The 16,583-nt window shown below is 35.9% G+C and overlaps 1 protein-coding gene across 1 annotated transcript in view; it reads left to right on the forward strand.

Annotated features, from left to right (window-relative positions):
- The window catches only part of LOC123545775 (uncharacterized), a 53,626-nt gene that overhangs the window by 19,552 nt on the left and 17,491 nt on the right, over positions 1–16,583 (forward strand). The window contains exons 5-7 of the mRNA XM_045332083.2: positions 4,916–5,070; positions 10,769–10,893; positions 14,170–14,260. Coding sequence (XP_045188018.2) covers positions 4,916–5,070; positions 10,769–10,893; positions 14,170–14,260 — 371 coding nt within the window. The remainder of the gene's footprint in view (positions 1–4,915; positions 5,071–10,768; positions 10,894–14,169; positions 14,261–16,583) is intronic.

Consider the following 16,583-nt stretch of genomic DNA (forward strand, 5'->3'; position numbering starts at 1 on the left):
GCACGGGTGGCCGCCATTCTGGGAAAACACTTGTTTGGGAGGAACCCGGGTCGAAGTCGGGCGGTGTTTGCCTGGAAAACTCTTGTTTTCAGGAACACGGGGCTGAATGCGGTTGGAGTAGCTTTTTTTCAGCAGTATATACACCAGAAATATATACGAAACTGGTTTATTGCTCTTGTTGGCTGTACCAAGAACCTTGTGAGTTGCTGTCATAAACCATTTTACTGCTAGCAGTAACAGGAACCTGGTTAATCGCTTTCATAAAACATTTAACCGCTGGTAGTTACGCGTAGAAAACTGGTGTACTGCTCTTATAAACCATTTGACTGCTGACAGTAACACAAGAAAACTCGGAAACTGCTTTCATTGGTCATTTCACTGCTGGAAGTAACAGCAGTCACTGCTCTCATAGACCACTTAACTGCTGACACAAACATAATTGAGACGTGTAAACCATTTACCTGCTGGTCTTACATGATATATATGAGAATTTTAAACTGCTCGTATATACCAGTTAACTGCTAGCAATAACAGACATAAAAACCTGATCAACAGCTCAAATAAACCATACTGATAAACTGTTCTTAGTAATATTTAAATGCTGGCAGTTACGTATATATGAGACTGGTAAAACGTTCTTATAAGTTATTTAACTGCTGACAGTAAAATAGTAATAAAAATGACGAAACTGTTCTTAGTAATATCGTTTTATTGCTGGAGGTTGCATATCCTGCTCTTAAAAACATTAACTACCTGTAGTAACATATAGGAAACTGATGAAAGTAATCGTAGAAACATCTTTTAACTGTTGAAAGTAACATTGATATCTATCTGACACTGATACCAGATATCGTCATTTAACTGCTATCAGTATCATAATATAATGTTTATAGGAAATATAGAAAATATAGTATTTCAACAGCTGTCAATATCATATAGAAAACAACCGAAACTGTTTAAGTGACAATATGTAACTGCTGGCAGTGACATACACAAAGAAATGACAAAGCATGTCGTAGAAACATCATTTACCTGCTGGCGATAACATCTGTAACGGGCTGAGGAGTGTTCGAATCACGATTCGGCACTTTTCCCGCCTCATTATCGTGGAATAAGCACAGATGTAAAATCATTGCACATAACACTTGGCAACAGAACATAACAAGTCTTTGGCAATGTCCGTAAAAGAAATGACCATTGAGTAATTTTGTAACAAAAAAATGAATATCCTTGGACGTTGCACTTGCGCGATCCAATAACATTAAAGGTAATAAGAACAACTGAACGCGCACGAGACTTCGTTTAAAGTTTGAAGATAGAAATAGATTAAGAACGCTTCAGTATACGATACGGACAAATGTATAAGCGAGAAGGGTAGGTTTGACGGCCTATTACACATCTGTAGGAAACTGGAAAAACTGATTTAACTGCTGGAAGTACTACACGTATATGTAGGACACTGACAAAATAATTAGCTTATGCCATTCTCATCATCTAACTGGTAATACAGCGTTATTAACTGTTGTAACTGCTGGCAGTGGTAGCAGTTAACTGGTGTTAGTACACACGATTAATTGCTGTCACTGCTGATAGTTAACTGCGACACGCAATAAACTGCTGTAACTGCTGGCAGTAGGAACAGTTAACTGTTGTAACTGCTGGAAGTAGCAGCAGTTAACTGCTGTAACTGCTGGCGGTAAGAGCAGTTAACTGCTGTAACTGCTGGCAGTAGCAACAGTTAACTGCTCATACTGCTGCTACTGCTGTACTGCCAACTTCACGCCGATGACTGGGGTATGTCGTCGGGCGGACGGGCGTCAAACTTGGTTTCCGCACAATAACTTTAGTTTGGAACAAGCTATAGACACCAAACTTGGCCTGTAGATATGTGATAAGGAGATGAAGTTTGGATTGCATTTGGGGTCATTTGGGTCAAGGTCAAAGTCGCTGTTGCTAAAAATAGAAAAATTGGTTTCCGCACAATAACTTAAGTTTTCATTGATGTATTGAAATTAAACTTGGCCTATAGGTAGCTTATAGAAAAACCAAGGTCGGGATTATATATGGGGTCATTGGGGTCAAGTTCAAGGTCAGGATAACTTATCTTATCTTCACACTTAGAAAATTACACGGTGGCGCAGTGGTCAAGAGCGTTGGGCCAAAAGCTACTTTTTAGTCAATGGGACGGAAGAGCATGGTTCAAATCCAACTGAGATCCAATTTTTTTTATTGGTCAAGGTCAAGGTCACAGTTACTAAAAATAGATTTTTTCTCTAAAACTAGATTTTTTTCTCTAAAACTAGATTTTTTTCTCTAAAAATAGATTTTTTTTTCTCGGTGTGATCATCATAAAGGTGGTTTCTGCTTTATAATTTTAGTTTGGACTTACTTACTACCACCAAACTTTGTGTACATTAAACTTATCTGAACAACTAGTTTTGAATGATATTTGGGGTAACTGTATCTAAAAATAGAATAATGGTTTCCATTCAATATCTTTAGTATGGGTACACTTGAAACATTGTCCGAAGCATTTCTTCAACATGCATGGAGGGATTTTGATAGAACTTGGCAAAAATGTTCACCACCACGAGGCGGAGTGTCATGCGCAAGAACCAGGTCCCTAGGTCTAAGGTCAAGGTCACATTTAGAGGCCAAGTTCAGACACAAGAATGACTTTGTCCGGAGCATTTCTTCTTCATACATGGAGGGATTTTGATGTAACTTAACACAATTGTAAACCATCATGTGACGGAGTGTCATGCGCAGGTCCCTTCTTTAGAATTACTTCCCTTTGTTGTTACTATAAATAGCTGATATTGTAACTTTTTCATTACTAGTCGTAGGGAAAAGTCGGTATCACTTTTATGCAGTACAACATGCATGTTTCATCCAATTTTGAGGTATATGTTGACCTGTGTCTACCTGGTAAGGATTTTGTGTGGACTTACATTTTTTTTAATTTATTTTTATATATTAATTTTGAAGATTAACTTCCCTTAGTTGTTACTATAAATAACTTATATTGTAACTTTTTAGCTCACCAGAGCACAAAGTGCTCAAGGTGAGCTATTGTGACCGGTCATTGTCCGGCGTCCGTCGGCGTGCGTAGTCCGTCGTCCGTCAACATTTGCCTTGTGAACACTCTAGAGGCCACATTTGTGAGTCAATCTTTATGAAACTTGATCAGAATGTTAGTCTTGATGATCTCTAGGTCAAGTTTGAAACTGGGTTATGTTGGGTCAAAACCTAGGTCAGTAGGTCAGATCAAAAGAAAGCTTCTGAACACTCTAGAGACCATATTTGTGAAATAATATTTATGCAACTTGGTCAGAATGTTAGTCTTGATGATCTCTAGATCCAGTTTGAACTTGGGTCATGTTAAATCAAAAACTAGGTCAGTAGGTCAGATCAATGGAAAAGCTGGTGAACACTCTAGAGACCACATTTGTGACCCAATCTTTATGAAACTTGGTCAGAATGTTATTCATGATGATTTCTATGTCAGGTTCGAAACTGGGTCATGTTGAGTCAAAAACTGGGTCACCCGGTCAAATGAAAAGAAAAGGCCACACTCTAGAGGCCACAGTTGTAACCCAATATTTATGAAACTTAGTCAGAATGTTTGTCTTAATCATTTCTAGGTCAAGTTTGAATCTGGGTCATCTGGGATCAAAAACTAGGTCACCCGGTCAAATCAAAGGAAAAGCTTCTGAACACTCTAGAAGCCACAGATATAACCAAATCTTTATGAAATTTAGTCAGAATGTTTGTCTTGATGATCTTGATCACCATGAGATGGCGTGTCGCGGGCAACACCCGTGGCAATTTCTTAAAAGGTCAAGGTCACACTTGGAGTTGAAAGGTCAATTATGGCTATAACTGACCTTGTCCGGACAATAACTTCGTCATTGAATGTGGGATAATAAAATAACCTGGCACAATTGTTTACCACCATGAGATGGTGTGTCGCGTGCAATACCGGCGTCAGTATCTTAAAGGTCAAGGTCACACTTGGAGTATAAATGTCAAATATGGCTATAATTGACCTTGTCCGGACAATAACTTTGTCATTGATTGAGGGATTTTAAAATAACTTGGCACAATTGTTCACTACCATGTGTCGCGAGCAAACCCGTGTCAATTTCTTAAAGGTAAAGGTCACACTTGAAGTTTAAAAGTCAAATATGGTTATAATTGACCTTGTCCGGACAATAACTTCGTCATTGAATGTGGGATTATAAAATAACCTGGCACAATTGTTTTATTTGTCACAAACGTTTGTCTCAATGAGACAGAGTTTCTTGTGCAACTCCCAGTCCTTTTGAAAGCTGGCGGGCTCGACATGTTGCCCTTGGGCATCTAATTTGGTGGACTTAAAAAAAAGAAAAAGAATTACAATAATTACTAAACAACCACAAACCTGTTGGCATGATGCAATTGAAAACCGGGTTTTCGTGGAATTTCCACGTTTCTTGTTATAGAAATTTAGCAGGGTAAGAGTTAAGCAGAGGCAAAAAGACGAATAAGCTGAAACATTTTCCTCAGTAAGCGGTCACAGAGAAGTGCACGTCATCCTTGAGTCAACTACATGATTTCTTCGTATGCGCCGTGCCATGAGAAAACCAACATGGTGGCTTTGCGACCAGCATGGATCCAGACCAGCCTGCGCATCCGCGCAGTCTGGTCAGGATCCATGCTGTTCGCTAACAGTTTCTCTAATGGCAATAGGCTTTGAAAGCGAACAGCATGGATCCTTACCAGACTGAGCGGATGCGCAGGCTGGTCTGGATCGATGCTGGTCGCAAAGCCACTATGTTGGTTTTCTCATGGTGCGGCTCAATTATGAGTTCCTGTGATGTACATATATTACGTCAGCTTACAAAATTGTTATAATACCTTGTATTACCTATAGGATTTACCTATCATATTCACCATTGGGACCTACCATGGAATTGAATTGTATACACTACTTGGAGGAAAAGATCTGGTTATTGTAAAGATAGTATGCAACGAAATATCAGAGAACGGCACAGTGCTTTACATAGAGTATACAATTTACAATGCCGGGTCAGTAAACTTAATTTTTTTTCAACAACAGTTTGCGAATATAACATCTAACGTTAATTCTTGTTAAAATTGAAATTTTCAATCGATGCAAATTTCTCATCATAAAATGAAATAATAGAGAGTTTGAGATTTCAACCTTCGCATTCCCCTTCAACTTCTCTCGTATATATTTGGGGTAACACGTCACCGATATGCGTGTATTTTATTTATATCAGACGTTGTTACTAAAGTTTTCCATGTAATATCAAGTAAGCCAAAGACTTTATTACTATGTAAAATAAAAAGCTTTGTTTCAGGATTTCTGCTTATTAAGTCATTCGATTATCCATATGTATAATTAGACTAAATTTGATGCAAAACACTATCAATAAGTATTAGAATAATGAAGTTTTGTATGGCTAATAATTTAAGGATGAGAATCAGGCCTTGAGAAACAAAACTCAAACAACACCAAATCATAGAAAGAAAGAGTTGTTTGACATGAAATTTGAACAGCATGTAAAACATGTATATTACTTTACGAAACTAGTGTCAGTATACTGATAAAAACATTGAATTCCGGAAAAGGACTGCCTAAAGGGGCTCCACATCCGGACAGTTAAACGCCTTTAAAAACTCACCATTTTTAATGAATAGTTACACATGTTCGTTTTGATGCATTCGCAATAGCGTGCGAGTGGTGAAATTTCGCATAACAAGGTGGAACACAGTTTTCAGCAATTGTTTATCTTTATTTCTTTACAAATGGTATTCATTTTTAAAGGGAGACAACATTTTCTTTTTTCAATGTTAATATCAGTATACTGACACTTGTTTCGTAAAGTAATATACATCTTTTACATGCTGTTCAATTTTCATGTCAAACAAATCTTTCTTTCTATGATTTGGTGTTGTTTGATTTTTGTTTCTCAAGGCCTCCATCGTAACCTTAAACTAAATACATTGAACTGAACCTGGAAGTATGAAGTTATCAACTGATTTTGAGAAGCATTGAGATTTTGTTCAAACTTTAACTTCTACGGCATAATTGTGTCCCAAACCGGTATCGATTATACTAAATGGGCCATTTTGTCGTATGAAGTGAAGTTTTGAACGTCCGAAGATGTGATATCACGAAAGTCAAAACTTGTCTTTTTTCATCTACTTTGTCCACATACTCGGCATCAAAGAAAGTTGGTGTCCTCCTAACCGAAATTCCTGGATCTGCACATGCTTTACTTATAAAATAGTATATTCAAACAAATACATGTATATGCCAACATGCTATTTTGTGCGACAATTTCCGTCTTTTCAGTTCGCTTGTTAAATGTATTCATAACTTGTTTATATTGGCTCATGTTATCAACATAACTTTTAAAAGGTTAAATTTTCAACAGGATGAGTGTCCACAAGTAAAACGCTTCTTTTAAGGAATTCGATGTACAAAGTACGAGTTCAGAGTGATAAAAACCTTGAAGAAAAATTATTAAATACTAGTCAACAGCATGGCGGATGAATCTGTTCTTTATTTTTTATGGTCATGCCTTTTGTGTTTGCTTTATCGCATATATTTAACTTAATTTCAAAGTATTTCGACAAATGCATTTGTAATAGTTGGTGTTTCATGTTTTTGTTTGAAAAAAATATTAACTGCATCATCTTTCAAGAACACTATCAACAATAAAATACGTTGATATAATAATCATTTTTATTTCCTCTCATTTATGATTTCCAATCGTACATTGTATACTGGCATCATTTTATATAAAATCTAAATGTTTGAAGCAACACCAACGAGTTTTTACATTGTTCACAGCGTTTCGCTTTTTTATCGTAATCGCACTAATATCCATGCGATAATTATATTAATTGAAATGCTTTTATTCAAGCATTATAATACCGTTTTATACCGTTGATATCAATATGCACGAGAAAAACGATCATAATTACGGATAAATTGAAAAGGCGGATTAAATGAAGTAAGGTTCATTCCAAATTTGGAAATCTCAAGGAATTTTAATCGAACTTCAACTTCATACGTTAACTTTGCAAGAGCCGTTGAAGGGGAAGGCGAAGGTTGAAATCTCAAACTCTCTAATGTCTGAAATCAGTCGTCCCCCACCTCTGATTTATGTGGGGAAGTTGGCAGTTACTTACGGAGAACAGGTCAGTACGGCTATGAATCCATGAACTCTGGTTAGGTTAACTGCCGACCGTTACAAAACTGAAATACTGTTGAAAAACGTCGTTAAAACCAATACAAACAAACAATTTTTGTGCCTCCTATGAGTGGTGGGGGCATATAGATTTGGTCTTGTCTGTGTATCCATGCCTCCGTGCGTGCGTCCGTCCGTCCGTCCATCCGTCCGAAGTTCGTGACGCGCCTACCTCAAAAAGTGTTTGATATAAATTTATGAAACCTTGCATGAGTCTTTATCATGATATGAACTTGCGCACCTCCTATTTTTCGTCTGACTCCGCCACCTATTTCCAGAGTTATGGCCCCTGAAATAATCAAAAATGCACATTTTCACCTTGTTACAAGTCTAGCTCAAAAAGTATTACATATAAATTTATTAAACCTTGCGTGAGTCTTTATCATGATATGAACTTGCGCACCTCCTATTTTTCATCTGGGTCCACCCCCTATTTCCAGAGTTATGGTCCCTGAAATTGTCAAAAATGCACATTTTCACATTGTGACGCGCCTAACTCAAAAAGTGCTTAATATAGATTTATTAAACCTTGCATGAGTCTTTATCATGATATGAACTTGCGCATCTCCTATTTTTCATCTGGGTCCGCCCCCTATTTCCAGAGTTATGGTCCCTGAAATAGTCAAAAATGCACAGTTTCACCTTGTGACGCGCCTAACTCAAAAAGTATTACATATAAATTTATTAAACCTTGCATGAGTCTTTATCATGATATGAACTTGCGCACCTCTTATTTTAGCTCACCTGTGACATAGTGACAAGGTGAGCTTTTGTGATCACCCTTCGTAAGTCGTCCGTTGTCTGTGCGTCCGTGCGTGCGTCCGTCCGTCAACAATTTCTTGTCTGCACGATAGCAGCTTCATTTATGATTTTATTTTAACCAAACTTGCACACAACTTGTATCGCCATAAGATTTTGGTTCCTTTCTTGAACTGGCCAGATCCAATTATGGGTTACAGAGTTACGGCACCTGAAAGGGCCAAAATTAGCTATTTTGACCTTGTCTGCACAATAGCAGCTTTATTTATGATTTGATTTTTACCAAACTTGCACAAAACTTGTATCACCATGAGATCTTGGTTCCTTTCTTGAACTGGCCATATTCCATTATGGGTTCCAGAGTTATGGCCCCTGAAAGGGCCAGAATTAGCTATTTTGACTTTGTCTGTACAATAGCAGCTTCATTTATGATTTTATGTTAATCAAACTTGCACACAACTTGTGTCAGCATAAGATCTGGGTTCCTGTCTTGAACTGGCCAGATTCTGTTATGAGTTCCAAAGTGATGGCGCCTGAAAGGGCCAGAATTAGCTATTTTGACCTTGTCTGCACAATAGCAGCTTCATTTATGATTTGAATTTAATGAAACTGGCACAACACTTGTGTCACTATAAGATCTCTGTACCTTTCTTGAACTGGCCAGATCCCATTATGGGTTCCAGAGTTATGGCCCCTGAAAGGGCCAAAATTAGCTATTTTGACCTTGTCTGCACAATAGCAGCTTCATTTATGATTTGATTTTAACCAAACTTGCACACAACTTGTATCACCACAAGATCTCGGTCCCTTTCTTGAACTGGCCAGATTCCATCATGGGTTCCAGAGTCATGGCCCTTTAAAGGTCCAGAATTTGCTATTTTGGCTTTTGCAGCCATATAGAGACTTCATTTATGGTTTGAATTGATACAAACTTCCAAAATACCTTCAACAACAATAAATCTTGGATTCCATGACGAATCTATCAGATCCAATCGTAGGTTCCAGAGTTATTCTATATCTGATTACCTCCCCTGATTGTAATCAAAAATGGATTTATATCAGTAAGTACTTACAGGACTTATTTGAAATTTCATTATTATCATGAGTTGGACTGAGACAATCAGGGTAGATAACTATGGACTGATTTTATATCAAATTACCTCCCTTTATTTCAAATTAAAACAGGTATATCTCCTTAACTAATGAAAATACTGATCTGAAATTTCATTTATGTCAACAGATGGAGTTGGACAATGAATGAAGATACATATTGACTGAATTTATGACAAATTACCTCCCTTTAATTTTTATCTAAATGAATACACATTAGCAGCTTCTTATGAGATTGGTTTGAAACGTTATTTATGTCTTCCATGGTAAGAAATAGTCATATTAGATAACTCTTGATTGAACATTTATCGATATGAATACTTTACTAATATATTGTTATATAGGCTTGTACTTTGTATCTTCTACATACATATACAGATGCATGATTACCTCCCCTGATATTAATAAAGATGGATTTTTCTCGGTAAATATTTATAGAACTCCTTTGAAATTTCATTATTGTCTTTAGTTGGACTGAGGCAATCAGGGTAGATAGTTATGGACTGATTTTATGTCAAATTACCTCCCTTTGCTTCAAATTAAAACGGGTGTATCTCAGTAACCAATGAAGATACTGATTTGAAATGTCATTTGTGCCATCAGATGGACTCGGACAATCAGGGTAGATAACTTTTGACTGAATTTATGACAAATTACCTCCCTTTATTTTATGTAAACGAATATATATCAGCAGCATCTAATGAGATTGGTTTTAAATGTTTTTAAGTCTTCCAGGGTAAGGAATAGTCATGTTAGTACAAAAATGCAGTATTTGAGCCTAGGACCCTCAAACTTGGTATGGAAATTGGCTCTGACTAGGTCAAAAGGGACTGTTATAAGAAAATGTTTATCCTGATGATGTTTAATGTGTATGCCTATGTGCTCTATGTCAAAACTTGATCATATCATTTTGAGCAATGGTATTCAGGTGAGCGATATAGGGCCATCATGGCCCTCTTGTTTGTCTGCCTCCGCCCCCTATTTTCAGAGTTATGGCCTCTGAAATAGTCAAAAATGCACATTTTTACCTTGTGACGCACCTAGCTCAAAAAGTATATGATATAAATGGATGAAAACTTGCATGAGTCTTTATCATGATATAAACTTGCACACCTCTTATATTTTGGCTGGCTCCACCCCCTATTTTTTTAAGTTATGGCCCCTGAAATAGTAAAAATATACACATTTTCTTCTAATTATGTGCCTAGTTCAAAAAGTATTTGATGTAAATTCATGAAACCTTGCTCGAGTCTTTATCATGATGTGACCTTGCACACTTGGCATTCTTCTTGAGAATCTGAGCGCTTATTACAGAGTTATGACCCTTGAAATAGCCAAAATAGTGGATTTTGTGTTTGTGATGCTCATAGCTCAAAAAGTATATGGCCTAGAATACTTAATCCTTTTCATAAAATGTTTGATGAGGCTATACCCTATTAAGATGGAAACATTTGAATTATTTCCCCTTATTTGTGACAAATGTACAAGTGGGGGCACACCCTGTGTTCTACAGACACATTCTAGCTTTTATTAATTTGGTCAAAGTATGCTATCATAACAGAGTGAAAATTCTGATGTCTTTTGACTTTGGATGTTGATTATACAATTAAACATCTTTTGTGTTATGTTTTTAGATTGAGAGACGTTTTGGGAGACATTGAACAGGAAGGCATTAATCTAACATATGAAGTGACATCTTCTTTGAGTTCAACGTCTGTCATAGTTGGTAACCCAGTCGCTTGGACCATCAATTTTCCGAGTATGTATTTTATACTAGAATTATTGTTATTACATACTCATAAACTCCGTAAAGTTTCAATGGAACCTAAGACGTCAATATTTTTCCATATTGACTACCAAATTCCATGTCGGGTGTGTGACGTAATTTGTGACGTCAGTTTAATGTATCTATTTAATATAATATTTTACACTGTAAAGGAGGTTCATTGTTGAAAATAAAAGTCAATTACGCTTCATTTCATAACGTGTTTTCTATATGGGTGTAACAAATATTTCACAAATGATGTAAACAAATTAAACTTGTTTTGCATTAGCGATAAATGTCTGCTGAATTAGTTTAAACCAGATTACATAATTGCAATTGTTACAATATCATAGCAACAAAGATAATATAGTAGTAAGCTTTAGGCCATTTTAGCTCGACTATTCAAAGAATAGTAGAGCTATTGGACTCACTCGTGTCCCGATTTGGTTGTTTTTGTATGTAAGCTGGTATCCCAGTGACCACTTGTAGGAATGGATTGAAACTTCATACACTTATTCACTTTGATAAACTGACTTACATTGCACAGGTTCTATAACCCTATTTTGCTTTTTTTACAAAATTATGCCCCTTTTTCACCTTAGAAATTTTTGGTTAACTCATTCTTCCCGCGCGACGCATTAATGCGTCGACCAATTGTCATCTGAATACCGCGTGCCGCTTCTAGGCGGCGTTGTTACCTACATCTGGAAACCGCACGCCGCGTACATGCGCCTTTAGATTTCATTGGTCTTAAAAAAAACTTTTAGTTCTTTCTAACAAGTTGGACCAATCATTTTTTTATGTTGCGTAACATTTTTAAAACATAAATAAAACTGGATGTTGTGAAAAAATAAATGCTTTCGTTGAAAGAAGCTGTAAAAGTGAGCGTCGTTCGAGTTATAATTTGTGATTTCTCGAAGCCTGAAAATTACGGATGATTCTTTATATGATCGAAACATAAAAAAATGAATAAATAAATAAATAGATACCAACAAATATTCATTGAGCAATGACAGTTAAAATAATGCAACCCAAAAGTATATACTTTTTCGCTCGTCGCTATGCGGCAAATAATGCCATCTGCGGGAACAAACAATTTTACGGCTAATTGAGTTTATTCTCATTATTATTATTCTTTCGTTTTATTACAATAAAATTATCATTAAACATTGTGCCAGAATTTCATTTAAATCTGTCAAAATTTAACAGAGATAGATATAAAAACATAGCTACGGATCTATAAAGGGCGTTGAGTATATTCTTTATAAGTACGGTCCTAACATTTGAGTGCGGAAAAAAATTTGAATTATAAATGATCGGGTATTGTTATAAAAAAAACACTTCAGTAAAGACAGACATACATAATTACCGTACAAATATAATGTGTAAGTATCATACCGAAATGCAAAACAAAAATTTCATAGAATTATTTTACACTTTCATACCGCGTGAACATTGTCTCATCTTTGCGTCGTGACCGTAAACGCACACAACACTGCCTGAACAAAACTGGTGGAATTGTGGATTATATCATTTTACAAGTTAGATTAAACTTAATCTTCAACTCATGCATACCAGCTCTTTGATTCTTACCTATGCGATATAACAATGCTCATGTGTGTATAAAAAAGTAAAAACATCTTCATGGGTATTTATTTATTTATTTATTCATCTATTTATTTTGTTGTTAAACTTCGAGACTGTCTCCTGATCTATAGAATAAAGTGTTAATAATAACTCAATTATTTCGACAGCTTGTTTGTGATAATTTAGAAACTCCACAAAATTGTTTCAAAATTCAAATTTTCGTGAAGTACATGTACATGTTTTCTGAAAATAAGCCCAAAATAATCTTATTTTCAGCACAATAGTTTTAAATTTATATTATTGTCATTTTCTAACACTGGTTTTACTCATTTATACGCATCCTGGCAATCAAAACGCATCAAAATAAAGTTATTTCTCATAAAAAATAGCATATGTGTTTAGTATGAAGATGTAATAAAATGGATATTATTTTTAAGAATTGTTCATATTTCTTGTTTAAATATGTGCATGATAAAATTTAGCATTTTATAAATGTTGTTTAGCCAAAACAATATCTGATGAGAGAATACGGTCATTTGTTTTGTGTCTTTAATTCAACAGTCTGTTGAAATGACTGTGCTACAAAGCTGCATGAAATTAACTTTGTTGCGTAGCTACAAAGAGTGCAAATTCCATACCTATTAGCACATATTTGATGTCATATGTCACTAACTAACAACAATATCCGAAGCAAAATACTACGAAATCAATGTTATGTCTCAAAACATCTCTCGGTATTCAGGGTAGATTGGCTTAAGATCTATCTCAGTACACACTAATGGGAATGAATTGAAACTTCACACACTTGTTCACTGTCATGATATGACATGCTCTGTGCAGGTCCCTTAAATCTACTTTGCATTTCTTTTTAAACATTATGCCCCTTTTTCGTCTTAGCAGTTTTTAGTTAAGTTTTATATGTAAGCTGGTATCTTAGGATCCACTTATGGGTATGGATTGAAACTTCACACACTTGTTCACTGCCATGATATGACATGCAGTACATAGGTTCAATAACTGTACTTTGCAATTTTAAAAAATTAGGTCCCTTTTTCAACTTAGTTGTTTTTGGTTAATTTTTTATATGTAAGGTGGTATGTCAGTACCCACTTATGGGAATGGATTGAAACTTCACACACTTGTTCACTGTCATGATGTGACATGCACTGTGCAGGTCCCTTAAATCTACTTTGCATTTTTTTTAAACATTATGCCCCTTTTTCGACTTAGCAGTTTTTAGTTAAGTTTTATATGTAAGCTGGTATCTTAGGATTCACTTATGGGAATGGATTGAAGCTTCACACACTTGTTCACTGCCATGATATGACATGCAGTATATAGGTTCAATAACTCTACTTTGCAATTTTACAAAATTAGGTCCCTTTTTCAACTTAGTTGTTTTTGGTTAAATTTTTATATGTAAGGTGGTATGTCAGTACCCACTAATGGGAATGTATTGAAACTTCACACACTTGTCAACGGTTATGAGCTGATAAGCACTTTGGTTCCGTAGCCATGTTTGGCATTTGTGCAAAGTTATGCCCCTTTTTCGACTTTTGTATTCATTCAGTTGACAAGGCAGTTGAATAGTCGAGCGTTGCTGTCCTCCGACAGCTCTTGTTAGAAATTCTGCTTACTTAAAAATGTATATTCCGCCAAAAATATTTGATTAACTTTTTTCAGGCGAATATATCCTGGAAGTAACTAGCTGTAAAGGTTATCCTGGAACTGATGCTCAGTCTAATCATTCAGTCAATTTGATTAGCAGTGGAGGGTAAGTTGATGAGATTTGTATATTATCAAATCTAAGATACAGTTAAAAAAGCTCAAATAATGAACGATACAAACGTATTGCCATAGACCTTTAAATTTCGAATGTTCTTTAAAAAGTTGTGTCATATTTTACTTTTGTGGCGAGATACCACTGTCACACTGCAGAACGAATACATACAATAAACGTATATCTTATAGCATTCGTTCTCGTGGTGGGGAAGGGGTTGGGGGCGTATGTGCGCGGTCTAAACTATGCATAGCTTTGTCTATACTGTGACCAAAATATTTGATGGATAGTCATTATAAGAATACATTACGAACGAACGAAGAGCTCCTCTGAATCTGCCTGTCCATCGAGTAGTTTGCATTGTGGAAAATCTAGAATATAGAAATATTCCATTATATTCTTCTGACATTCTTAGCACTTACTCCAAACAATGAGTTTTGCTTATGGCTTCAGGTGTCTGCCCGTTACAATTTCTCCTTTGCTGTATAGTAAAACAAGCACTTTTGGACATGGATTGTGAACTTCACAACAAAATTGCAGCATTGTCAGCTCTGTATTTCTGAAGAGTAGCACTATCCCAGTCAATATATCATACAAACACACTATCAGCAACAATGAACTTTTTTGCTACATATCAAAGTATTCAGTCAGTGTTCAAATTTCCCCACACCCATCTGTAATGGCTGCCAGTCTGGTGTAGTTTTTTTCATCCTTCCGCACAGAAAAGTAGTTCTGAAAAACACAGACAAAACAACTGTTAAAAACATCAGAAATGACGCAAAATGTACAGAGTGTCAATAAATGCATTTGGAATTTAACAAGTCAAAGTAGGGATGGCTTTATATTGGGGAGTTCAAAATTTCAAAGAACTACTTCCTAGGCTATAACGAACCGGAAGTACTTCTATACCGGGGTGACACCTTCAAGCATGACGACAGAAACTCGTTCGATGCTGTTTCCTATGTATGGTGTTTGTTAAATTCCGACAACTTTTACTTCCCATTATCGCTCACGGACTAGGATATCTCAAATTATTAATCCTACCTTTTTCATTTAGATAGACGATTACACTAAAATCGGAATCAACTTCCTTACAGGAATCTACTTCCTTACCGGAGTCTATAGATGCAGGAATCTTAGTCTTATGCTAGATTATTAGTCTAGGAGCTGGCTCCGGGTGTGTTATTTCTTTTTCACCCATAAAATGTAAAATTTATGTTGATAGCAGGGGACAGTATTACCACATACATGAAAATTAAGGGTGGATTCAAAAGTCAGAAGTGGTTGGGGTTTTATATATATATATATGGCAATTTTACCTACCCCACCCACTAAAATTCAGTTGTAAATGACAAAGGTCTTGTTTTCCTGTAAAATTAACATAACGATAACTTCGACAGTAAATCTTTTCATTTTAGAATCATTTGAGTTATTTTCAAGAATTTCATATTCATATTTGAGTGATACAATGTAGCCTAAAGCAAAAAACGTTGGAATCAAATGCCCTCAAGCTGAAACAGATATCTGATAAACGAAGATTATGTATGGACAAAAACAAGTGTTTCATATGTGTGACAGGATGGACGTACCGGGGACAATAACCATCAGAACAAATCAACACCCATTACAATATTTACAAATTTATTTACAGAAAATGATTATTTTCAATGAATAAATGATAAATGTAAAAAAATCTGATTTTAAGAAAGACAGAAAGAAAATCTGAGCTCAGTATCTCTAGATATAAAGTTCTAACACTGACAGTTCCGCTTTAACGTGACGTGGCACAGTTGTTTCCGTTAATTTCGAACTTTAAGTAGCACAATAATACAACATATCTTCAAGTAAAGTCCCTTTAAACCGTGAATACGTTGACTCCGATTTGGCTCCCTATGATGGTAGATGATTGGATCCCTGAGCTGACTTCAGTGGATCACAAAAGTCATCGTCTTTGCGGTTTACGGCAAAACCAGGGGACGAAAGCTCTGCGCTGGGAAAATCACATCCAGGCGAGTGAAGACAAATTAACCTCGGGCATTGTACTTCCGGGTTTTGACATCATCACCAGGTAAAAGTCGTCTGGCGGAAGAAGCTAAAATATATAACATATGGTAAGCACCATAGCAAAACAAATAAGTCAGGGCATAAAACTGCTCCTTTGGGTACACCATACCTCCATAGGCTCCCATAAATAATACGTGCAACTTATACAAAATATATATGCTACTAAGTTCATACGTCACGTGATTAAAATACGTCACTTATTGCTTCCATTATTACTAAAATTAATTACTTCAAAGTCTAAAGTTGAAGTATG

This window comes from Mercenaria mercenaria, chromosome 1 (genome assembly GCF_021730395.1).
Source record: "Mercenaria mercenaria strain notata chromosome 1, MADL_Memer_1, whole genome shotgun sequence".
Classification (NCBI taxonomy): domain Eukaryota; kingdom Metazoa; phylum Mollusca; class Bivalvia; order Venerida; family Veneridae; genus Mercenaria; species Mercenaria mercenaria.